The sequence below is a fragment of the Hoplias malabaricus genome, chromosome 9, assembly GCF_029633855.1.
Source record: "Hoplias malabaricus isolate fHopMal1 chromosome 9, fHopMal1.hap1, whole genome shotgun sequence".
Taxonomy (NCBI): domain Eukaryota; kingdom Metazoa; phylum Chordata; class Actinopteri; order Characiformes; family Erythrinidae; genus Hoplias; species Hoplias malabaricus.
In genome coordinates this window covers 22,248,502-22,273,301 of record NC_089808.1, presented here as the reverse complement: position 1 = coordinate 22,273,301, position 24,800 = coordinate 22,248,502, and the positions used below count along the sequence as shown (strand labels likewise).

Sequence of the window (24,800 nt, the reverse complement as noted above, 5' to 3'; positions counted from 1 at the left end):
GAGAGAGAGAGAGAGAGAGAGAGGCGCGAGCGAACGCACACTCACACAAGAGTGTCCAAAACGAAGAACTAACAAACATACATAGACACACACACAGAGACACACTCTGGGTTTGGAGTGTGTAGCGCGCGTGGGCCGAAGCCACCGAAGGCGCGAGGAAGTTGGAGTGTGTTTTCTGTCGGTGGGGACGGACTCTGCGCGAGGGTGAGTGTGTTCGCTGCATTATTTACACTCCTGCTCCCGCACACAGATACTCTGCTGACTTTGTGTTTGCCTTGAGCTCCGCGGTGGGCGATAGGTGGAAAACCAACACTTTCCTGGACCGTTAGAACCCGGTGGTTTGGCTGTTGCTCAGTAGTCACCATTGGAGAACCACATGCTTCCTGCAGGACACCTTTAAAACCTGTTACAACAGCATTAGGAGCACCTGTAGTTGTCTAGTAGAACCATTATAATCTACATTGTGATAGCCACCACCCAGGAAAACACAAAATGGACATCGTGGACTCTTTTAGAAAACAAGTAACGTTTTCTGATATTTTAGGAAGGAGTGCAATGCAGTGTTTGCATGCTGAAAAGTTTCATAAAAATGAATGCACTGAAAGTTCTTAGGGCACTGTATCTGCTTAAATATCGCATAAAAATATCAGTAAACATTCCCGCAGTATCGTGCAATTTTACTGAAGCTATGGTAAACAGGACCTGCTCTAACTAATGCAGGTGAAGTCACAGAGAGCTCCAGGCTAATTCATTTTTCACACAGCCTTATGCAAAAGTGGTTTTGTTGCTTAGGAGATAGTGGCCTCTGACTTCTGTGCCAGTACTATGAGTGATCCCTCCAAAGATATTGTGGAGCCCGAAAGGTGACCTGGTGGTTATTTTTTATAAGGCATGGCCACAAAATAGGCTTATTATCTTGTGGCCACAAAATAATATATTGTGGCCAAAAGATGATATATTCAGGCCACACAATAATATGTTGGGGTCATAAGATAATATATTGAGGCCAGGATATAATATATTATGCCCACAAAATAATTTTACTTGGCCACATGATATTAAATAGAGGCCACAAAATAATAATTTGGGACCACAAGATAATATATTTTGGCCACGGAATAATTTACTATCCTGGCATCAATATATAATCTTGTGGCCCCAATATATTATTTTGTGGACACGTCATATTAAAAATCATGTCACCTTATGGGCTCAGTACATACTTGTATCTCAAATGAAATATCTTTACAGGACATGCCAAAAACATTCAGATCGTCCAGTGTAAGTAAAAAGTACAGGTACAAGGTTATATTGAGCAGTCATCAATATTTAAAATTTAAAAAAAATTTTTAAAAAATCTAAAAAAATTAATAAATAAATAAAAAATCAAGATAATGTCACAAAATTTATTATTCTCTAATTATAAACAGTGTAATAACTACACCATTTCAACCTATCAGTAGTCTAGAGATGATTAAATGTGATTGATTTGCAGAAATTATTTGCAAATACCATCTTTTATATAAGTGACTTGAGCATCTGTGGATTTTGGTATCCGTGGTTGGTCTTGGGACCCCTATAGCCAATAGGACAGAGGGACGAATATACAGGGATTGCTCTATTAGCAAAAATATGCTGCTTGATGTTAAGAGCTGTGTCATTGCTGAATCACCAGTGGAAAATGCTTTGTAGCCCAAATCTTGACTTAATCCACATCTGTAAAATTGGTCCTAAGTCACTGGTCCTAAGTATTTTCATTGTTGGATCAGAACCTCATATTTTCAGTTGCTAAATTTACAGACAAAAGATAAATTTAGTTAATGTTTAAATTTATTTTCAAAGCATTTTAATGGCCTGTTTATTGTGAAATTTAAACAGTTCACACGGTAGGTATTTTAAAATTACCTCACCAAAATAAGAAATGTTAAAAAATGGAGATTCAAGCTTTGGCATGATATGTTAAGTTGCTTCTGGCACAATAGAAGGCAAAAAAATACTCCAGGATGATCTTTTTTGCTGAAGTACAGACTCATTTTGCTGTATGTGGCAGTTGTGCACAAGGGTTTGGCTGCCCCAGGTCAAATTGCATGTTGATTTTTTTCAATGGAAATTAGTTCACCTCTTCTAACCAGAACAATCTCAGGTACGGTTGGTTTCTTTCTTACTTTAACCTAATTACACTCAGAATACCTCCTCTTATTTTAATTTCCTTAGACGATCAACATGGAGTAAGACTGTGTTTCAAAAGCTGCGCTCGCCCACATGGATTAGCTGTAGAGTTTAGCCTGATTCGCTGTACTGTGATTCACTAAGGACAGAATGTCTGACACCAACTTTACTGTAGGTAATTTTCTATAAGGCTGCTTGACACCTGCTATATGTATTTCTTTTACGACAAGGGACACAAATCGACATTGGTGTCAGAAAACCAAACATTGGTTTTAGTTACTTTCAGCTAAGAAAGTGTTGACAGTTCTTGCTGTAGATGGGTATGAAGGTTTATGTGGGCTGTCAGCAAAGGCTTATGTAGCTGTAATGTATTATGTGTACAAGCAAGTGCATTTATTTGTGTCTGTAACATATAATTGTAATTTAAATTTCAAACATTCTCTCACTGGTCATTTTACAGTAACTGTTGTGTAGTATGTTTTCTGTTCTTGAGGATAATATAAGGATAATATCAATGTTATCGATAGTGAATGTAGCATAAAGGCAACATTGCAGATTGTGGTGAAGTGTTGTTCTCTCATTTGTTTACATTCAGAAACTCTGCATCTTTTAAGGTGAAACAATATGTCTGAGGGGAAAAACAACTCTTGTACTTGGTTGTCTGTAAGATTTTATTCACTGTTTGAAATACCAGAGAAACTTATTTGTAACTTGATTTGTTTAGTTTTGTAGCATATTTGGTCTGTGTTTACTTTCATACAGTTAGCGCTCTCCTGAATTTGGAGTCTGTTAAGTAATCGGAAACAGCAAAAATAAGTCAGTATTACCCACCTGTGGAGCAGGAGTAGAGCAACATCCTCATTCAATTAAATGCTTTTCAACATTCAGTGATCTCTCCACTGTCCAAACGCCTCCAGATACCGTTTCTCGTAACTCAGCCAACAAGAGCCAAACCAGAGCTAGCCACTTTTTTCCCGTTTTAAAAGAGTTAGGAATATGTACAAATATCTGGGGATTTTCCAGCGTTCAGAGGAAGCCAATGATGAGGGAATGTCCTCAGAATTTAAAAAAAGATGTTTTTTTGATTAAAATTGTGAATGTCACCTTTAATACTCAACAAAAAAACACTGTAAAATGTATTCATATACCTTATAGCCTTATGAAGAATGACCTGCAGTGCAGTCTACGGCAGGTGGAGTGTGAGAAATGGTGTTAGACTGAGGCTTTTCCTAAGAGCACTGATTCACCACCTGCATATGAGACAATGCAAATAAAGTCTCAAGGGAAGCTGAAGTCAAACAAGACGTTTCCTGTCTTTTTTGTGGAGGCTTTTAGGTCACATGCCAAAAGAAAAAAAAAAGACTGTATTTTAGATTGATTTTAAAGGTTGACTTCTTATAGACGGTTTTTCTTGCAAGCACCTACAATAACACTTATCAACACTATGAGAATGGTAAATGAGACTCACATGTTATTTGTTACCTTGATTAGAGCTGTGCATCATGGTGATATTATATTATAATCATGATATTCACCAATGATCAATATTAAACTCGCTGTGCACCACAGTCCATCTTTTGTTGTGTAATATTTTAGCCCCTTTCACCCTGTTATAACTGGGATCCTTTGGACGGTAGATCATTCACAGTGCTGCAGCATGGTGGTATGTTAGTCTGTGTTACAAGTGGATCAGACACAACAGTGCTGCTAGAGTTTTTGTACAACCTGAGTGTCACTGCTGGACAGAATCACATATCAACTACAAACATCCTGAGAATCTAACCTTAGGTTGCTGTGTCGGGGCAGCACTGTTATCCACTATGCCACACAAACACTTGGGGCACTGTTTCTGGGTCAAAAAATTGTTTAACCTATTTTATGTATTTTAAGTAGTACCATAAACTACACAGCAAATTCACCAGTGTTAAATCAACACTATTAGTGATGAATTAACACTGTTGGTCTAAAAATTTAACACTCTCAGTGTTAAATTAACACTAATATTGTTAATTTAATACTGGAGAATTTGTTGTGTATATTTTAGTTTGATATTGACATAAAAATTAACATACACTTGCAGGATATCATGATTATTATGTGCTATGTCAGGTCAGATTTGTTACAGGTTTGGTCTGATTCCAGGTTACAGATCCAAGTCTTTAGGTGAGATCTTTTTCCAAATTTTTAGATGGTAATTTTCTGCTGATACAAAATAATCAGGCATCTGGATTATTGCAATCTTCAATAATAAATGAATCCATTCAGATTAATTTTACCGCCACAACATTAAAGTCAACATCAGCTGTTTGTAGGTTGGATTATATGAAAATACATCTGCTGAAGTTACAGCCTCTCCTGTTTTACTGTACATGCTCCGTGTCTTAATCACTATCCTGTTCTCTGACACTCTCTGATTCACAGCTTTCCTTTGAGTCACTAATGTCCTACAGCATACTCCCAAAATGGGTGGCTCTTTATCTTTGGCAGTGGAGATTTATATCTTGCTTGTCTAGAAGACACTCTGTTCTTTCTCAAATGCTGACTAATGAGACTCAGTAAGGTCTATAAAAAGGTAATGCTTCCATGAATACAAAAAAAAAACTAAAGCCTGAAACTGTGTATAAATATTGATTACAAATTTTGTTTATGATATTTATAACAGTGTAATTCAGTGCAATTATAATCCTTAAAGGTGAACCTATATGTGTTCCAAACCTATTTTAAACACGACAGCCCTCATGCAGTATGCGGAAACTGGTTATTTCTGGGATGACAAATAAAGCTGATACTTCATCTCAAACAAGAAAACCCAAGCAGTTATTGTGGTCCACCTTAGTCATTAGTTGAGTCTGTCCAGTCACAATGATGGACCCAAACAAAATGAGCATGGAAAAATTAGCACTGAGTAAAAGCGGAGAAAAGAAGAGTGAAGTTAAGGAGAACATACATTCAACTAATAACCAGAGCTTCTGCTCCTCGCTCCTCACTGCTGTGCACTCAGGGTTGGGGTGAACAGCGAGAGGCTCATTATCATTTCAAGGAACATGCACTCACTGGCAGTTTAGGCAGAGGGAGAACGCTATTGTGCAGCTTGCTCCTTATGGTATTTTGACCAAGGCAGGACACAGATGTTTGTTAAGACCCCAGAATTTATGCTACATAATGCATAGAACATCCAGGACAAAAACACTAATGCAGATCCTTACAAAGCTATCAGTCTTGAGCATGAAAACAATTTGCTCTGCCACTGGAGACCATTTCATTCCCACAGATCTAGAACTAAAACGGGGACCAAAGTTTGCAAAATTCACTTTCCCTTCTGCAGCTTTTACACTGCGGTGAACTCAGGTTAGTTAATGAGTAATAATCTCAGCAGAGGCACAAGACTTGTCCTGGGACACATGGTGCAGTTCTCCATGTATTAAATGTTCCCTTTCAAGTCTGGCTTAGTGCAGTGTGCCATGAGGGCACATGACACAATGAGACTTTATAGCAGGCCTAGGCCAGGGGCAACACTTTTCTACAGGAAGCTGCGGCTAGGGGAGCAGAGTCTTGTGATAAGCACAAATGCCACACTTGGGATTCCTTGTTGGGCAATGCACAGTGGCTTCACACAACTCACTGCTCTTGTCCAACCACTACTAAATACTTACATTTCACAGTGTGTCCTCAGTGCCTTCTTTTACACATTCTTAAAGCAACACTAGGTAAGGTTGGGTATTTTTGGTCCAGGGCTCCTCCTACAGTTGCAGTGTGTAATTAATTTTTACAGCACTCTCCTGAAACTTAGTGGAAGTGGGAGGGATGGGGTGTGTTTCCTACCCTCCTCCAAATGTTACATAGTGTATTAAAGATACTACATAGCATATATATATATATATATATATATATATATATATATATATATATATACACACACACACACATATACACTCTGGTTGTAATTCTTGTATTTTTATTACTGTTCCTCTTTGTATGTGTGCTGTTCTAAACATAAGGAAACAGGGAAAGCAGAAATGTTCTTTCATTGCTCAGTGGGCGTGCTTGTTTTGCTGACATTAAAACTCTTCAATCTTGAATCTTCAGCTTGTCCCCAGCTGAAATTTCTGCAGAGATGTTATATAACCCAGCAGGAAGCAAACCGGTTCTCTGCAGAGTCACAGCACACCCTGTTAGCATGGAGGTGGAGTTAGCATTAGCCAGTAACAAGCAACGCTTTCACTACAGTTGGGCTTATGATATTCAGGAAATTGCAAGTTCCCTTTAGCTCCCTTTGTCTTAGCGGGTGTGGTTTTGTTCATGTTTTTTGGAAGACTATGTGATTTGGGAAGGAAAAGGGAAGTGAAACATGATTCAGCAGACTTTGCACGGCCCACGTATACCATTACAACGAGGCACAACTATTCAGGCTCTAATTTTTCTGTGAAAAAAGACAAGTCTGGCATTATTTCAAGGTTTTTTTCCACTGGGGCTAAAGCAACTCAGTATGCGAAATGGGACTTGGGCTAGTTTCCTACATGTGGACCAAGACTAGCTACAGACTTGTCGATTCACCACAGATTCTCCAATTTAGGATCAAACTTAATATATGTCTGAGAATGTCAGCCTTTAATGTCACCAATTAGATACATTACATAGCTGCACAAAATCACAGGAAGGATATTTGAAACAGTGGTGCAAAAGTCAGAGACCATTCTTTTTTCCTTCTCAAAAAATATTATAAAATATTAACAGATCAACAAACCTGGAAGGAAAGGAGAAAATCTGTGGGTGGCAAAGATTAACGCAGCCACCCCCTGGCTCCGCTCCTGGTCTGCGTGGGTTTCCTCCGGGTGACTCTCTGTGAGGAGTGTGGTGTGTTCTCTCTGTGCCTGTGTGGGTTTCGTCCGGGTGCCTGTCTGTGAGGAGTGTGGTGTGTTCTCCCTGTGTCTGCGTGGGTTTCCTCCGGGTGACTATCTGTGAGGAGTTTGGTGTGTTCTCCTCGTGTCTGCGTGGGTTTCCTCCGGTTGTTCAGTTTCCTCCCACGGTCCAAAAACACATGTTGGTAGGTGGATTGGCGACTCAAAAGTGTCCTCTAGGGTGTGTTCCTGCCTTGTGCCCAGTGATTCCGGTTAGGCTTCGGACCCACCGCGACCCTGAACTGGATAAGTGACAATGAATGAATGATTAGAAAAATATATTTTTCAGTATGGCATCAGTCCCTAACATTTTGTGCCTGAGGAAACCTTTTTAAACAGCACTCCAGGGAAGGCATGACTGTCTGTGTTGTTGTTGTTCATCCACTTTGCACCAAGAGGTTGACCTCTGTAAAGCACTATGCACTGGTTGGGATTTGGGGTGTGTGACCTCTGGTCCCTGGTGAATCTGACAAGCACACACTTAACAAACTTTGAAGATGTAATTTTAAGGTACAAAATGCTACCTATTGTTGCTTTAAAAAAAGAATGGAATAATATCCCTGCAGATTTCTTTGAAAATTGGAAGCAATTTTACTAGACATTTCATAAACATAGGTGTCACCTTTTTTTGTACAGTATTTTATAAAACATGCTGTTTTCTAACTCACATTAGAAATGTTTCTAACTAACATTTCATTTTCCTTTGCATTCAGCCCACACAGTGCATGGAGACTCCCCACCCAGTCAAGACTGACCTATTTCAACGGAGGAGGAGGCTCCTATTGAATGAACCAGAACCTCTGTGCTGTTGGAGAAGTGAAAGTGATTCTGCGTGGGCTTGGGATGCCTTTTCGTTGATGTGGCCAGTTATGAGGAGATGTAAGAGGACACTCATCTGAATCAGGACAACGAGTGTAGCGTTATTTTCTATGTGACTAGTTCCCAGGACTTTGCAGCTTGCTATGTTCCATTCAGCCATACCCCATTGGTCTGAGGGAGACCAGAGGCAAAATGGTCTCCGAACCAGACAGAAGAAGCACGGTTCTCTATCTCCCAGCGATCACCAGTTGTGTCTGTATTTCTTCATGACGCGTGGTTGGGTCTAGACTTCATTTTATGCTCCAACCCACTCCGTATCCTAGTAAACATAACTGCAACTTCAGGCCTTGGAGAATGATATGTCCAAGAAAGAAGAGGCCCATCAAAGATGAGGATTTCTCTGCCATCGTAGTGCCCTCTATGAAGGGCCATGGGTACCTCGACTACACCATCGAGAGCCACCCTTCCAGAGCCTTCGAGCTCATGGACGAGCTGCGTCATCATGGCCTGCTCTGCGACCTGGTGCTTCATGTGATCTACAAAGACACCGTGGTGGATTTCAAGGTGAGCATTTTCTTCAAGGGTCAACTCACCAGAAACACAGGAGTCAGCAAGATAAGAGATTTATGAAGCACTTTGCCTACATTCAGCCTGAGTCAGCTCCTTTTAATAGAGGTTGGCAGTTCCTGGAAGGAAAAAAACGTGGCAAATTGTTGCGGTCAGAACAAAATATCTTTTTTCCCTTAAAATACAGCTCTAAACAATGACATTTAGAATTTTGTTTCTCCTTTTCTAAAGATTGATCCTCATCAATGCCTCAGCAATCCAAGCAGAATTGGCCTTGCTCTCTGGGGAAGGACAGACCCATCTCTGCTCACAGTGCTGGCAAACCTGGCCATCTGTCTGCTTATGTGACAGATCTGGGCAGTTTGCTTTCTCCTCTGGTGTGTCATGCTGTTCACTGGCTTTGCATTAGCAGCAGTTCGTAAAGATGCAGTGGGTTGGCCTCGTGTCTCGGAGGAAGCACCAGAGGCTGATGACATTGTTTGATGATTTTTTTAGTAAAAGTATTTATAGGAAGATTTAAACATATATATTTATATATGTATTATATATGTTCCACACTTATGTTATTCTCCCATTCCTTCTTTCCCCATCAATTACACTGTAGTATGCAACTCAGTTTTAAAGTAAACCAGTGAATAAAAATAAATGATAGATATGTCCAAAAGAGTAAGTAAATTAGAACACATTTCTCTCACTTACACACAAACAATCACAAACACACACACACAAATAACACATTATTGCACTGTTAACATAGTACAAAATAATATGTAGCAGTTATCTTAATAACGTTTATATTTGATACAATTTATGACTGACTGATTGTAGTATGGGGCAGCATGGTGGTGTCACAGTCATACAGCTCCAGGGACCTGGAGGTTGTGGGTTCAAGCCCCGCTCCAAGTGACTTTCTGTGAGGAGTTTGGTGTGTTCTCCCTGTGTCTGCGTGGGTTTCCTCCAGGTGCTCAGGTTCGTCCCATGGTCCAAAAACACAAGTTGGTAGGTGGATTGGCGACTCAAAAGTGTCCATAGGTGTGAGTGTGTGTGTGACTGTGACTGTGTGTGTGTTGCCCTGTGAAGAACTGGTGCCCCCTTCAGGGTGTGTTCCTGCCTTGCACCCAAAGACTCCAGGTAGCCTCCTGACCCACGGTGACCCTGAACTGGATAAGGGTTACAGATAATGAATGAATGAATGTTTTTGGTATTATAAATGATAAAACAATAACCTAAAAAAGTAGTGAGAAGGATGTATTGGTGACTGCATTCGTTATGAGTTCTATCGATGTGCATCGATTTTTTCGGTTCCTGGGGATAACATTGAATCTAAAAGTATGTAAGAGTTTGTTTTATATGATTTAAAGGTGGGAATTTTGATGTTAGAGATTGTGAAAAAGTGCATTAATACTTAATTTTTGGTTTTATTTTTATATAAAATAACAATTGTCATTTTTAATACTACACAACAGTTTACAAACACTTAAACATATGCGTACACCTAATATAAGCCACACACGGTCCTGTAATCTTAGTGTTGTGTGTGATTTGGGTTGTTTAACTGAGAGGTGGGTTTGGTAATGAATATAACTTGACGAAAGATTTCTGCAAAAACTTGGAGAGAAACAAAAATAATAAGATATATATAAAAAAGGTTACCACTTCGGAGATAAAATGCTGGCTGTTAAGGCACCCTGTCCAGGGTGTGTTCCTAACCTGTGCCCAGTGAACCTTAAGGATGGAGCTGTTATTGAAGAAACTAACTGCTTTGAGGTGGAATGGAAAGTTCGAACGGGAAACTTCCAAATTCCTTGTGGAGCTATTCAATAGCTTGAAGGGTCAATATATGAAACAATCTTTACAACATGACATATTTGTAGCATGGATAATGTTTTATGCCCATCACAGACAATGTGTCTATACTCTTTAGGTACACAAGCTGGTGCTGGCTGCTTGCAGCCCCTACTTCAAAGCCATGTTCACTAGCAACTTCAAGGAGCGCCAGGCCTCAGAGATCACTCTGAGGGATGTGTGCCCTCAGGTCATTGAGAGATTGGTGAACTTTGCCTACACCTCCCGCATCACGGTCGGCGAGAAGTGCGTTCTACATGTGCTGCTAACCGCTATGCGCTACCAGATGGAAGATGTGGCCAAAGCTTGCTGCGACTTCCTTGACAAGAACCTGGAGCCCTCAAACGTCATTGGGATCTCCCGCTTTGCAGAGGAGATCGGCTGCTTGGAGCTTCGCCAACGGAGCCGAGAGTACATCAACAGCCACTTCAGTGAGGTGGGTGCCAGGGGTGTCTGTTAGCATACTACGTTCACATTACAAGCTTCATTGATCAAATCTTGATGGATCTGTTTGTAATGTGAATAAATCTGTCCCTGACACAGCACTTCACCTCCATAACCAACAAAAAACACATTTGTGATACTAATCATTATATTAATATTGGAAAACAGATGTTATTATCTCATGTGCATCAAATTCTGCTCAGGAGGACAGCAGACAGCTTGTTTATTATATATGATTAGGAAGAGAAGGAAAAACTGCTGGATTTTATTGTAGCAGCAAGAGATTGGCTCAATCAAATGAGCCCCTCCACCCTATAAAGGACTCAGTGTATGTCATAAAATTATGATTTATGCTTTCATGTGTTATATTGTAAATCAAAGCATATGTAGTGTGAAAGCACTAAGATAGACAGGGAATCTGACCTTACCATTCACATTCATGTTGCGTGCTTACAAACATCATAAACCTCCTGTATTACATGTACATTTGCAAATGACCCAAAATGAATAATGAAATCACTGCCATTTTTTTGTGAATTAATTTATGTAATAAAATGTTGAGATGCAAATTTCTGTACAGACAGTGGTGAAATATGTCATAGATGGTGTGTTGGAAATTGATTTCTTAAATACAAAGGCAACTCTGGATGCGCTCCAGTGCTCTGTTAAAATCAGGTTTTGATGCGGAGCGTTGCTAAAGAAGGACAAAGTCGGGACATCAAAGTTTCTTCAGTATAAGCTGAGTCATCTCATCTGTGCTCCTTTCTTGCAGGTGATCAAAGAAGAGGAGTTCTTCAGCCTGTCCCATTGCCAGTTGCTGGAGTTGATTAGCCAGGACAGCTTGAAAGTGCTTTGTGAGACTGAAGTCTACAAGGCCTGTATTGACTGGGTGCGATGGGACGTGGAGGGTCGTGCTCAGTACTTCCATGCTCTACTCAACGCTGTCCACATCTACGCCTTGCCAGCCAAGTTTCTGAAGAGGCAGCTGCAGTCCTGCCCCATCCTGAGCAAAGCCAACTCTTGCAAAGACTTCCTCTCCAAGATCTTCCAGGACATGACCCTCCGCAAGCCTCTGCCTCCCACGCCGCACAGAGGCACCCAGTTGATCTACATGGCCGGGGGATACAATCAGCATTCCCTGACTTCTATGGAGGCCTTTGATCCCAGAAGGAATGTTTGGCTGAAGCTGGCTGAAATGGATTCACCGTGTAGTGGCCTCGGTGCCTGTGTGCTGTTTGGACTCTTCTACGCAGTGGGGGGTCGCAATCTTTCCCTGCAAAGCAACGTGGACTCAGCAGCACTGTCCTGCTACAACCCCATGACCAACCAATGGACCCAGCTCGCTTCACTCAACAACCCTAGGAACAGAGTGGGTGTCGGGGAACTTGATGGAAGCATCTATGCTGTTGGCGGCTCCTCTGGGTCCACGTATTACAATACAGTGGAGAGGTATCAGAGGGCAAATTGCAGTCACAGATTTTACCATTTTTACATATGAATTTGTGACAAAGTCAGACATCCAGTTATCTAATTTATATTTAAAGCAACACCAAGTAAGATTGGGTTTTTTTGCTCTTGGGCTCTCCCTACAGTTACAGAGCATAATACACACTATTACAGCACGATCCTCAAATCAAGTGGGAGGGACAGGGATTGTTTCCTACCCTCCTCCAGTTGTTACATAGTTCAGTTTCTGCAGTGCTGAGGTCCTATTCTCTCTGTTACAGGCTGGTTAAGCAGCACAATGATTTATGCTGTAAGTTTAAGGCAAAGTTGCTTTAAAGGAATGCTCAAAGCTGACTTGGTTTTGCATTATTGTGCAATAGGAATTCTGTTTTTTTTTGCCCCATGTAGAGCTGTACATACTTTGCAGGTGGTTTAACTGGAAAAACATTGGCTGTAGTTAAACAATAAGCCTCAAACCTCTCCAGGAGTCTAGAGGCTGTCTTCTGTGTGACATGGGCAGAAGACACTAGCAGCGAATGCTAGACGGGGATACATCTCGTATTACATCTTTTTATGCCTGCGATCCACCTTTCATCAACTTCATAATGTTTTAACTTGGGATGTGCTCTCTCCAGCACTGAGCAGAGTCTGCTCCCATTCAGAGAGGTCACTCTAGATAAGCAGGCTTTGGGCTGTTCTGTTTCATAACCCACATACCATAGCTAATAGTCAGAGCAAGCTCTGAAATCTCAGTGCCCGGCTAGTCCTAATGCCAAAATAGGTGTTGCAACTGGAATTGTGTTGCCTTTGTTCTCTCCTGGAGCATGCTCTCTTCCAAACTCTCTTTGCCCAGACTGCAAACACATCTGTTTTTTTGTGTTAAATACTCAGGAACTAAAAATAATAATCTCATGTTATCGTTGACCAAGAATGACAGTGCACATTTTTATCTCTGCTGCCGTCTGCGAATGCACCTACCCCTTACCTAGGGTCACTCCAACCAAAAGTTAATATAGCTTGAGGTTTGATTTACATAAGCAAAAGTAAACACAATGACCTACTTTATGCACACATTATACAATGAAAGACAGCTGCTGTCATGTGTGCGGTGGCCTAGAGGGTCAAATCCCAAGCTTTTGAAAAGCAAAACAAACCTGAGGACACAGCAACATTACCTGCAAACACACGTATATTAAAGGAACACTGTGTAACAGTGCGCTCCTCCCACATTGTATTTCACTTTTGCAGCACTGTCCTGAAATCAAGGGGGTTGTTTCCTACCCTCCTCCAAATGTTACATAGTGAAGTTTCTACAGTGCTGAGCCCAGAGTTTAATTGACAGAGGCTCTGCTATCCATATTACAGCTCAGTGGAGCATCCCAATGATTTTGAAACTAATTTTGTACCTAGTGTTTCTTTAAGGAGAAGGCAGAAAACTAAGTAAGATCATATGTAAGCATTGCATGGTAGAACAGAGTTACTGTCATGTGTGTATGGTGGCCCAGAAGGTCAAAACCCAGCATTCATCTTAATGTTACAGTAGTGGTTGCTGAACATTTTCTGCAGTGCCCCTGTTTTGTAGATGAGAATACTTGTGATGCTCCCACTCCAACACACACATCTTTTGCTTCCAGATGCAACTGGAATTGATTTAAAATGTTATAATTTCTGCAAAACTACGAGTTGTTATTGAACCAAAAATAATTGAAAAAAATAAATACATTTGCAAATCATCTTTACAGTGGAATTATTATTAAAGTGGCATGTAATTATGTGTTTCATTCATTTGCCTTGTTGCACTAGCATGCCACTCCACCAAACACACACAAAGATATACATTGGGAACTACTGTGTTACAATCAACTTAATGTTTTATTGCTTCTGTCTTTCATATACTTCCCAAATGCTCTTGGGTTTTGACTTTCTGGGCCATCATGCACATGTAAACATGTAACATGTAAAAGGTGATCATGTAAAAGGCAGTAGTAGACAGTAGCGGTGATTTCAGAGCTTTGGAATGTGAATCCTACTGACACTGCTTTATTTACTGCACCGAACAGAGCAGGGCAGGGCTAACCTTGCCAAGAACGCAAGCAGGATAAGCGCTTGTATATTTGCCATTCCAAGAGACGAGTGAAAGTGAGACACTGGCGTGGAAATCCATAAACAGCTGAAATTCCGAAAGGTGTGAAATTCAAGATGGTGCGTTCTTTTTAGGTTTGTCCCTTGACAGCCACCATATCTGACAGCAACTGTAAAAGAAACCTCTGTTAAAAATTCAGTAACGGAAGCGTCATATCTTTCACAGTTTGGACGTCTTCTTGTCTCGCTGAGAGACTGAGTTGGGGCATTTTTGGTGACTCATATAACAGCCTTGGGGATGTTCGCATGACAGTTATGCTGGGGTTGTATGATTTTTATTGAGTTCTGCTCGGCTTTCGTCTAGGAAATTGCTTTACGACATCAGGATGTTTTGGTAACGTGTACCTTCATAACTGCACTGTGTAACTTTAGGAGGAGGGTAGGAAACCACAGTCTGCAACTGTAGGAGGAGCCCAAAAATTCCATTCCAAATCTTACCGGGTGTTGCTTTAAATTGTGCAAAATCTGTCCTCTGTGGAACAATTGATACAATGTACAGATGTGAAGACTTCTGATGTAGATCAGATGAAAACAAATCTAAATCCACCTCAGATATAAACAACAACAATGTGAAAGTAATGTACTGAAAAGAAGCCATCCATCCATCCATCCATCCATCTGTAACCGCTTATCCAATTTAGGGTCGCGGGGGGTCCAGAGCCTACCTGGAATCATCGGGCACAAGGCGGGAATACACCCTGGAGGGGACGCCAGTCCTTCACAGGGCAACACAGACACACACACATTCACTCACACACTCACACCTACGGACACTTTTTTGAGTCGCCAATCCACCTGCAACGTGTGTTTTTGGACTGTGGGAGGAAACCGGAGCTGAAAAGAAGCCACTTATCCACAAATTAAACATGGTCTGGTGTTTTTTACAGGTACGACCCAGAAGCCAATAGATGGACATTTGTAGCGCCCATGTCTGTGGCCCGCCTGGGAGCAGGAGTGGCAGCATGTGGGGGAGCTCTGTATGTAGTGGGGGGCTTCGATGGAGAACACCGCTGGAATACGATGGAACGTTACCAGCCAGACACCAACACTTGGCAACGTGTAGCTCATTTAAGCACAGCACGAAGTGGCTTGGGTAAAAAACATTTGTGGAATCAATTTCTGAGTAAAACATCTTGTTTTACATGTTTCATTCCTGTTTGTTCCCTTTGTTGTTTAGGAGTGGTGTGTATGGATTCCTACCTCTATGCAGTGGGTGGTTACGATGGCCAAATGCAGCTCAACACTATGGAGAGATATAATGTAGCCAGAGATGTGTGGGAGCCAACGGCACCTATGGTCCATGCTCGTAGTGCCCACGGAGTCACAGTCTACCAGGGCAAACTCTTCGTATTTGGTGAGTTCTTTGAGCCGTCACTGTTTGGAATCTTTAAGTCGAAGTAGTAATAAGCATTTATCAGTTCAGACTGTGCTCTGAAAGCACCCACAGTGCATCCAGCAATAAAGGAAGTGTCATGCCTATTTTGTACACTAATAAAACAACACTAGTTCTACACAGAGATAATTTTCACTTTCACAAGTGTACACAGTTTTGGGTTTTAGTGAAAGTGACTCAAGAACATGAGTTTTTAAGCTCATGTTCTTTTAAATGATAAAGAGCAACTCGTTGTTCACCCCGACCCTGAGTGCACAGCAGCCTCCATATAATGCTGTGCTTATTTTTTGTTTTGTCCCATGTTTCCTGATCTTTCAAGTGGTCTTGTTTCACATTGTGTGGGTTGGTAGGATCCTGATCCCCAAATTAAAAACTAATGTTTAAAAAAAAAGTCAATTACTTATAGGATCAATATATCATCAGAGTAATAGGCACCTGTAGGATCTCACTGCAATTTATTTTCATAAACATATGCTGCAACTCTCCCTCTTCACGTAGTACATTTTGTTGCACGATACTTCTGAGACATATGCATTGCAAGTCCTGAAATGTCCAAAAAACACAAGCTCCAAGGTCACAAAGATTTGACTTTGTCATAGCACTGCACACTGCAGTAACTGCACAGCCGTGAAGATTGGACGGATTTGGAGAACAGATTAATAGAAATGATCATTATCGTATTGTCTACATCTGGACAGTTCCCAAATTCCATCTCTGTCCATAGTTTTTCATTTGGCATGTCGCGCACGCACTTTATCCAAAGTGACATATTATTGTATTTCACAATTGGTTATTTACTGAGAAAATGAAGCCTTTGTGTGTTGATTGTATTTGCTCGTTGAACCGGCCAGCCTCTCATTACAAGGCCATTTCCCTATCAGCGATGACACAATGCAGAGTCATTCACAAGTTAATCAGCAGCACGACCCCGGGTACTCGCAGTAAAACCCTCACTTCGCAAGCGCCATCATTTTCCCCACAAATTCCCACACTGGGCACTTTAACATCTCTGCCATCTGACGTTATTTTAGACAAAGATACTTTCTTATTGAGCCCTTTTTAATTTTATAATGCCTATGTTTCTGCACTGATTTACAGTCATTATGCACAGGTTGCACAGTTGGAGGTGGCATTTATGACCCAAAACTAATTTTCAACATCATTATCTGACCTTGCTGAAGATTACACCATGCTCTCAGATCCTCATAGAAATATTCAACATCTAGTAAAAACCCCAGGAGTAGGAGCTGTTACTGCAGCAAATGAATTAGAATTAGAATTAAAATTAGAATCACTTTATTGGCCACTGGGCTTGCACACAGAGGAATTATTTATCTGCATTTTAACCCAATCCGTGCAGTGAAACACACATTTACACACACTAGTGAAGACCAGTGGGCAGTGAGCACACATGCCGAGAGCAGTGGGTAGCCATGGCACTCAGGAGCAGTTGGGGGTTAGGTACCTTGCTAAAGGACACTTCAGTCAGGATCTGCCCGCTCTGGGGATCGAACCGGGAACCTTTCAGTTCTCTAACCACCCAGCCAGGCAATGAGTATACACTACTCATTAAAGGAACATTAGGTAATATTTTTAACTTAAAGCGTCTGCCTTTGCCACTGTGAGCCCTGCACTGCAGAAACTGCACTAAGTAAATTCTGGAGGAGGGTAGGAAAACACTACCTCCCTCCACTTTCCTATCCTTCCCTCTGTAAAAGTGCTGTAAAAGTGAATTACACTCTGCAACAGTAGGGGGAGCCCGGGAGCAGAAAAAACTTGTTTAGTGTTCCTTTAATGCACTTCATTTCAATGTTAGACAGGCACCTGTCCTCATACTTATGGCTAGACATGTTGTTTTATTTTTATGTTATTATGGCTTCTGCAATGCTAATAAGTTTGCCATTCCTAATTTAACTCCAGGTGGCTTTAACCAGGCTGGCTTCTTGTCCAGCGTGGAGTGCTACTGTCCAGGCAGTAACCAGTGGACGTACGTGACAGACATGCCGGTGGGCCGGAGCGGGATGGGCGTGGCTGTGACCATGGAGCCCTGCCCTGGCTGCCTCCCTGAGGAAGAGGAAGAGTGACACTGAACTTAGACTTTGCTCAATGCACTGGCCATAATCCTTTAAACCTTGACACACTTTCCTTATCAGAAATGACCATTGCTCAGTCAGGCCGAGTGGCTCTGGGGCTGCTTTTGCCAGAGAATGGTCTCCACATGAGACTTCAAATGATTTCATCTGCAGTATTTTTCTCTGTTGTTCTCTTCACCCAACGTTGACTTGGTGTGTGTTTGTGTGATATTTAGAAAGCAATCACTGGACTTTATATAAAGCTGATTTATCTTAATGAGGTTTGACTGTGCCTTAGATATACACTGTGTCCCAATTCCTAGTGAGTTCACTACATAGACAGCACTTCACGTTATAATACTCATGCATGTTCCTGACAAGCAGTCTTGTCCCGATTCTTAAATACCTCTAATATGCTGCTAATTAAGGTTGTTTCTGAAGTCACTTTAAGGTAGTATCATGTGCTCCCTCACTTGCTGAAGCTGCGAGGCTTGCTGAAAGTTTAATGTTATTTCCCCCTCTGATTGCTAAGAGGACATTTTAGTGTGGCATTTAAAGGCAATGTTCACAATTTTAACCAAAAGCAGTTTCTTTTATAAAAGTCAGAGAATGTGTCCTCACCATTTGCGGTCAGTTGTGTTGAGAATGATGTTGTTTTTCAGCTGTGAAACACAGAGAAAAAGCCTGAGCCACGGCTAAGAAACAACATCTGGTGGCATTTGGACAGCGGAGAGACGTTTTACGTTGAAAAGGATGAAATGAGATCAGGATGTTGCTCTATTTCTAAAATTGAGATATATTTGCTGTTACAGTTACATCACTTAAGGTGGAACTGACTCCAAATTTGGGAGAATGATAACTTCATGAAAGTAAACACAGACAGAAAGTGCAAAGAAAAAAAACTAAACAATGAAAGTTACAAATGAGTTTCTGTGGAAATTCAAACAGCGGGAAAAAAAACGTACAGACTGTATGTTAGACATTCAAACAACCACAACTAAACCATGAACAAGCTACAGTTCTTCAGAATGGTCTATGTTGCCTTTAACGTGGCGTCTCAGAAACGTGTGTCTATTTCTCTGTTCCTACTAACCAAAGTTAAATTAGCAGTAATAAGCCCAGCAGTAAAATGGTGCTAAAACCGGAGATGACTGTGAACTTAGAGGAGTAAACACCAGACATGTGCAGTGATCAAGATTTGTAAGGTTGGAAGTGGTTCAAAATGCTGACTACTTAGACAACTGCCTATGTAGGCAGCATCTAATCAGGCAACACATTAGGAATTGGGACACACCCATTGTCTTACAGCTGAAGACTTGATCACTTTTATTAGTTTGTTCTGTATATCTGCTCAATTTTTTTTGTATTTTTTTAAATAAAAAAATAATTAGTATAATCTTTAAATTCGATAAAATATTAAATATTTACACCGATATCAGTCACGGAGTCTCTAATTTTAGGTCAAGATTTTGAAGGAAAACGTTTTTGAATTTGTATTTACAATTTGTGGTCATACTTATAGATGATTTTGAGACTTAAAATATTAGCACATTTATTGGCGATAGTTGAATATCAACAGCATCACAGTAAGGGTTAGGTTTAGAATGAATAAGTTCTGGGTAAGTAAAGTTTATTAAGAAAATAATCGATCACACTCAACTTCAAATTAATTTGCTTATAATAGATATTTAATTGGATCTTAGTTAAATACTGAGCTTTTTTCAGAGCATCTAATATTTGATCAAAACTTGCAACTATTTCAACATAAATTGCAACAATATACAAATTATTCTCTTGTTTTCTTTAACCAAAATGCAATATCTTCCTTCAAAATAGTTTTAATCCATAAGCATTGTGTCCATGGCTCTATTGTCCTGAAACGGAGGAGCTGTGTGTGATTTTATTGTCCTGAGTCTTAAGAAAACTTCAAAATCTCTTAGTTTATGAGCTGCAGTTCTTCTCACATCCACTAGGTGGAGGAATATGACTTCTAGAGTAAATCGACACAAACCGTTGAATGGGATTTTTGTTCCTGCAACTTTCTATTTGAAATAAATTATGTTTGAATGAATAATGAGTGTAAAACCGATGTTAACTTGCTCTGATGTATTTAGGCGGGGTTTAGGAAATCTGTGACATGATCCTTCAATGGTGGAATTAAATTGAGCAAGATGATCAAGATACATACGGACACAAACAGATATCAACTATCCAATCATTAAAAAAAAATGGATGGCTTTTATTGGTGCATGTCGCTCACTGTCCACTCTTTTACTGCTCCATGTCATTGCTTCGCTCCATGGCGTTTACGCAGTTTTGCAGCGTGCCATTTTTCCACAACACTAATGAGAGTGCAATTTCTCATGTGACGTCATGGCATTAGTCACCCGGCACACATCAGTGGATTGTTTATCTTTAGTGCTACTGCCTTGTTGCTCTTTCCTTTGGCTGTGATTACTGTATCTGTAGTGGACTCTGAGCTCAGCTGGACTGAATGGTCATTTTGACTGAGCAAAAAAAAAAAAAGAACATATTCCATTGTGTTGCTGTCTGACAAAATCTCCAAAATCTTAACACTTTTAAAAACAAACCTATTTATAAGTTAATGGAAGCATATTAATTCCAAGTGAATTTGGAACACTTCTATTGCGCCCCTTATCATCATATTTTCCCATGTTGTAAAAGACGGCTGGAATATTCAATATATTTTTAAAAATGTGAAAGGGGATATAGATGTTTCCTGGTAATGATGATTCAACGTCCAAAACCAATATTTCTAGTGAACATTTCTGTGATAAACCTGACTTGAAAGCCAATTTCTGCATGTTTATTTCCAAATTTCTGGGTAGCTAAATGTTTAAGAAGTTAACAAAAGCCTTTGATTTGTTTTTGTAGATTGATATGAAATGTGTCATTCTAGGTAAATATGTCCACAGTGGATGTGATAGGACCCAGACATATTAGGAGCCAAATGCTTCAACACAACTCTATCACTAGTAAGTTACTCCACTAAAATTGTGTATTGGCTGATGTTTAAGATTGTTTGAGTTAGTTTCTGACCAGAAATATAAACATTGATAATGCCATGTTGAGTCATAAGGTATTACATTAATACTATTCAAATAATGCAGTGTCACATGAGGTACGTCAAATCTGCTTGCGCTAACACAAACCCTGCCCCCTGGACTCAGAGAAATGACCGAAACTCAGAAACTCCAGATTTAGGAAATGCCTGTTCTGAATAGACGTTTGTCTCTAGGGATTGAGTGTTCTGTTCCAGCAGGGGGTGAGGTGCTCCCTCGCTTAAAGGCAAGGCCTCCCTGTTTCTTTGGGTTGGCATTTCTTCTCTCCGGAGATTCCAACCTTTTGAGCTTCAGAATTTCAGGACTTATTGAGTCAGGGGGGGCTGGGCCCTTGGTAGCACAAGCAGACCAGTGATATAATTTGATATATCCATGACATTTTCTATTGCCAAATTGAAATATAAAAGCTGAGAAGACACCTGTAGGTTCATCAGTGGATTTGGATAGTAAATAAAATGCCTATATTTGTGGTGCTGACACCAGCGTGATGAAATTTTCGTGGGAATGAGAAAAATTATGATTTTAGGATTTCATCTTGGCAGATCTGGGCTTTAATGACATTTAAAGTGGTCTTAAATATATTTGAAAATATTGAATTTAACTTGAGGCTACTTGGAAGACACTTAAAAATATTATATTCTGACCAAAATATGAGGCAAATACTTTAAACCCTAAATATAATCAAAATCAACACAGCCACACTCTGTATAATGTTCCACTCGCAAAATATCTCCATGGTGGCGTTTGCAGAGAGATTTGTGGTGTTTCCATGGTAAGACTGACATGTTTGTTTACAGAGAGACTTGAGTGTTTACACTGGCACCTGTTATGCCACTTGTTAACCAAAGGGCACTGTGATACAGCTCCGTGACACATGGTGCCACTTACAAAAGGTAAGGGCAGATTTCAGAAGGGCCAAATTTCAGTTTACTAACAGTTTGTTAACTAGAGGTGGGCGGATTGATCCAAATATCGATACCAACACTGGTATTGGTATTGAGCAATACTCGCTGCTGCGCACGCGGATTCATCAAAGTCTACTCTCTGTGTGTGACTCAGTGCACCGTCACGTTGCGAAGAGTAGCGCGCACCCCCCACCCCTTTTGCTGTTGCACCGTCATGTGGTGAAGACTATCGGTATCTGTATCGATATCAGCGACGCTTGCCCTGTATTTACTTGGTATCGGATCAATACCAAAATTCCCGGTATCGCCCACCTCTATTGTTAACCCTCAGATGCTGAGAGTTGTTATTGTCACATAGACTGGCAAAGTATTCCAAACAAATTACATCATCACACATTTAATAACAGTTCAATATTATATAATATTAAGTTAATATTATCAATTTAATAAGTTAAACTTAAGCCTATCATTTCTTTATTCAAATATACCATTCTACCTTTAAAGACGCAGAGCTTCTGAACATAAACAAACCAGAACAGCGTTTCCCCACAATACATGTTGCACTTCTTTAATGGAACACTAGGTAAGATTTCATATTTTTGCTCCTGGACTCCCCCCACAGTTGCAGAGTATTAATTTTTACAGAATTGTCCATATGAAAACAGGAGTGGAGAGTAAAGGAAATGTTACATAGTGCAGTTTCTGCAGTGCTTAGCCTCCAATGTAATACTCCACCATGAAATGGTTTATTAGAAATATATTTTAGCACCAAACCTTATCTCAAAATCAGAGCAAAACAATGCTAGTGCATTAATACAAATTTGTGTGAGTGAACATTAGAAGGCAAAGACGTCTTTTGACATCTAGTTCCTATCATCACCACAGTAAATGATCAAACCGATCTGAACGACTTTGTTTACGGTTTGATCATGCAGTTGTGACAAATCTGAGGAACTGACCTAAAACACCTGGGCCTAAAGAACATCCACTGTCCACTTTGTTTGGGGGAGACATAGTATGGTACATATGTGATTAATGAGCTGATTTTAATGAGCAGACTTCCTTGCTTTGGCTCACGTGAAAACACACACACATTTTTACACACACACACACACGCACGCATACACACATACACACACACACATATTCTAAGTCATGAGATTGTGAAGTATGTGTAAAAAGGGCCTGAAGGCTTCTTGTGGTTTGCGTCAAGCTGTGATATGCGATTGGTAGCTAAGAGGTGGGGGGCATTGGTGGGTAGGTGGGGGTTTGCTCATTGTTGAGCTTTAGTTGATGACTCACAGGCAAAAGACATGACGCACCGGTGGGTGCTTGCTCGCTTTCTTGCTCTCTCAGTCTCCCTCTTTCTATCTTTCTCTCTCACCACTCTATTCATGAAGTCCAATGGCATACAGCAGCTTGTTGTCATCTAAAGTGGGAAGTAAGTCCAGTGGAACCCTAAGTTCAACAGATTGTTGTTCCTCAGCACTCACCTCCTCTTCTAGAACACGAGCACTATAGTCAAAAGAGAGGGAGAGGAAAGAGAGAGAGAGAGAAAGAGGCACAATATTAGCTTGCCACAATTGTTAAGCCTTTCTAGATGTCTCATACCGGAAATGACACACTCCACCGTGACAAAGATAGAAATGGCCACATTATTGCTTACATCTTATCAGCAGCCACTACAGCACAGGGTGTCTTTGGAATACAAAAACAAACAGGCCTTAATGTTCTACGGTTGCGTCATGAGTGTCTAACTGTGGCTGAACTAGAGTAGTTTTTAGTTTTGAGAGAAGTATACTCTCACTGACCACTAATTATTAAATTGAGCCCACTGATGTTCACAATGTGTTCAATTTGACCAATGCCAAACATCATCTAGAAGGTTAAAGAGCCCCAAGCAAAGGACTGTAGAGCAGTACTCTGGAGAACTACATCGATCTATGAAATTAGGTAGAAGTGGTGATCCTTAATGATCCCTTCACTAACACTATCAAATTTTCACAGCAGTTTTCCAACATCTGCTTCAGTCCTTTCCCAGAAGAGTAGAGGTTGTTACTGTAGCAAAGTTGGGACTAACCCCATATTGATACCCTTATTTTGGGAAGAAATATTGGATAAGCAGAGGACTACAGATGTTTGGTAAAGTGTATAGCCTACCTTGCAAAGCCAGATATATGTTTCTCTGCATAACATGTTTTCAGTGACAAATATAAGGCAGGTGTTCTTAAGAAAAATTACCAATGAGTGTATATTCCTTTAATAGTATAATAATATAATACTGTATTATATAATAATGTAACAAGTAAATATATGTACTTTGTGTTTAGGAAATACTGAAACCTATTAGGGGCGTCGCAGTCACACAGCTCCAGGCACCTGGAGGTTGTGGGTTTGAGTCCCACTCCGGGTGACTGTCTGTGAGGAGTTTGGTGTGTTCTCCCGGTGTCCACATGGGTTTCCTCCAGGTACTCCGGTTTCCTCGCACAGTCCAAAAACACACATTAGCAGGTGGATTGGGGACTCAAAAGTGTCAAAAAGCTTCAAAAAACAACACGTATAACTATCTATGGCTCTTAAGGGTACATACGTCCACACAAGCGTCACAGGTGGACCTAATGGAGATAAATAAAATGCAGGTATAAAGGTAGGATATGAAAGCTTTAAGTAAAAAATATCACAGCCTAACCCTTTGGCATTGGCACATGCCCTATAAAATGAGCATGTCTGCATAAAACACTGAAATTATAAATTCCACGGAGTGTCACATTTCAGATCAGTGAATAATAGTAATTACCAATCATTTGTGCTGTGTGTTACCGATTTCCTCACACAGGGGGCGCTATGGAATCTCGTTTGAGCAGTTGTGAGGACTTCAGGGCAGAAAGCTGATTCCCAGGCTTGGGGAACTGTGGCCTGTCCAGATAAATTAACTTCATCTCATTGAGTTATCAAGCAGAGCTAAAGCTAATGCTAAAGAAATTGTGTTTATTTTTGGTCTTTTTTTTGTACATACT

General features: G+C 40.5%; 1 protein-coding gene across 2 annotated transcripts; it reads left to right on the top strand.

Moving 5' to 3' along the window:
• keap1a (kelch-like ECH-associated protein 1a) lies at positions 1–20,775 on the top strand. Of its 2 annotated transcripts, XM_066681547.1 has the most exons (8): positions 1–204; positions 7,781–8,450; positions 8,685–8,830; positions 10,378–10,734; positions 11,515–12,191; positions 15,218–15,423; positions 15,508–15,684; positions 17,644–20,775. In XM_066681547.1, the coding sequence occupies exons 3-8, from the start codon at positions 8,699–8,701 to the stop codon at positions 17,805–17,807; spliced, it is 1,713 nt and encodes a 570-aa protein (XP_066537644.1). In that variant the 5' UTR covers positions 1–204; positions 7,781–8,450; positions 8,685–8,698; the 3' UTR covers positions 17,808–20,775. The 2 variants fall into 2 exon arrangements, with proteins under 2 accessions (XP_066537644.1, XP_066537643.1); XM_066681546.1 differs by lacking the exon at positions 8,685–8,830.
• Positions 20,776–24,800: the final 4,025 nt, after the last annotated feature.

What these genes read in the sequence shown, in the direction of transcription:
- keap1a (XM_066681546.1), top strand. Translation starts at nt 8,184, where the DNA reads ATGCTCCAACCCACTCCGTATCCTAGTAAACATAACTGCAACTTCAGG. An exon ending in ACACCGTGGTGGATTTCAAG is followed by an intron (nt 8,451 to 10,377) that starts GTGAGCATTTTC and finishes TATACTCTTTAG; the next exon opens with GTACACAAGCTGGTGCTGGC. An exon ending in TATTACAATACAGTGGAGAG is followed by an intron (nt 12,192 to 15,217) that starts GTATCAGAGGGC and finishes TGTTTTTTACAG; the next exon opens with GTACGACCCAGAAGCCAATA.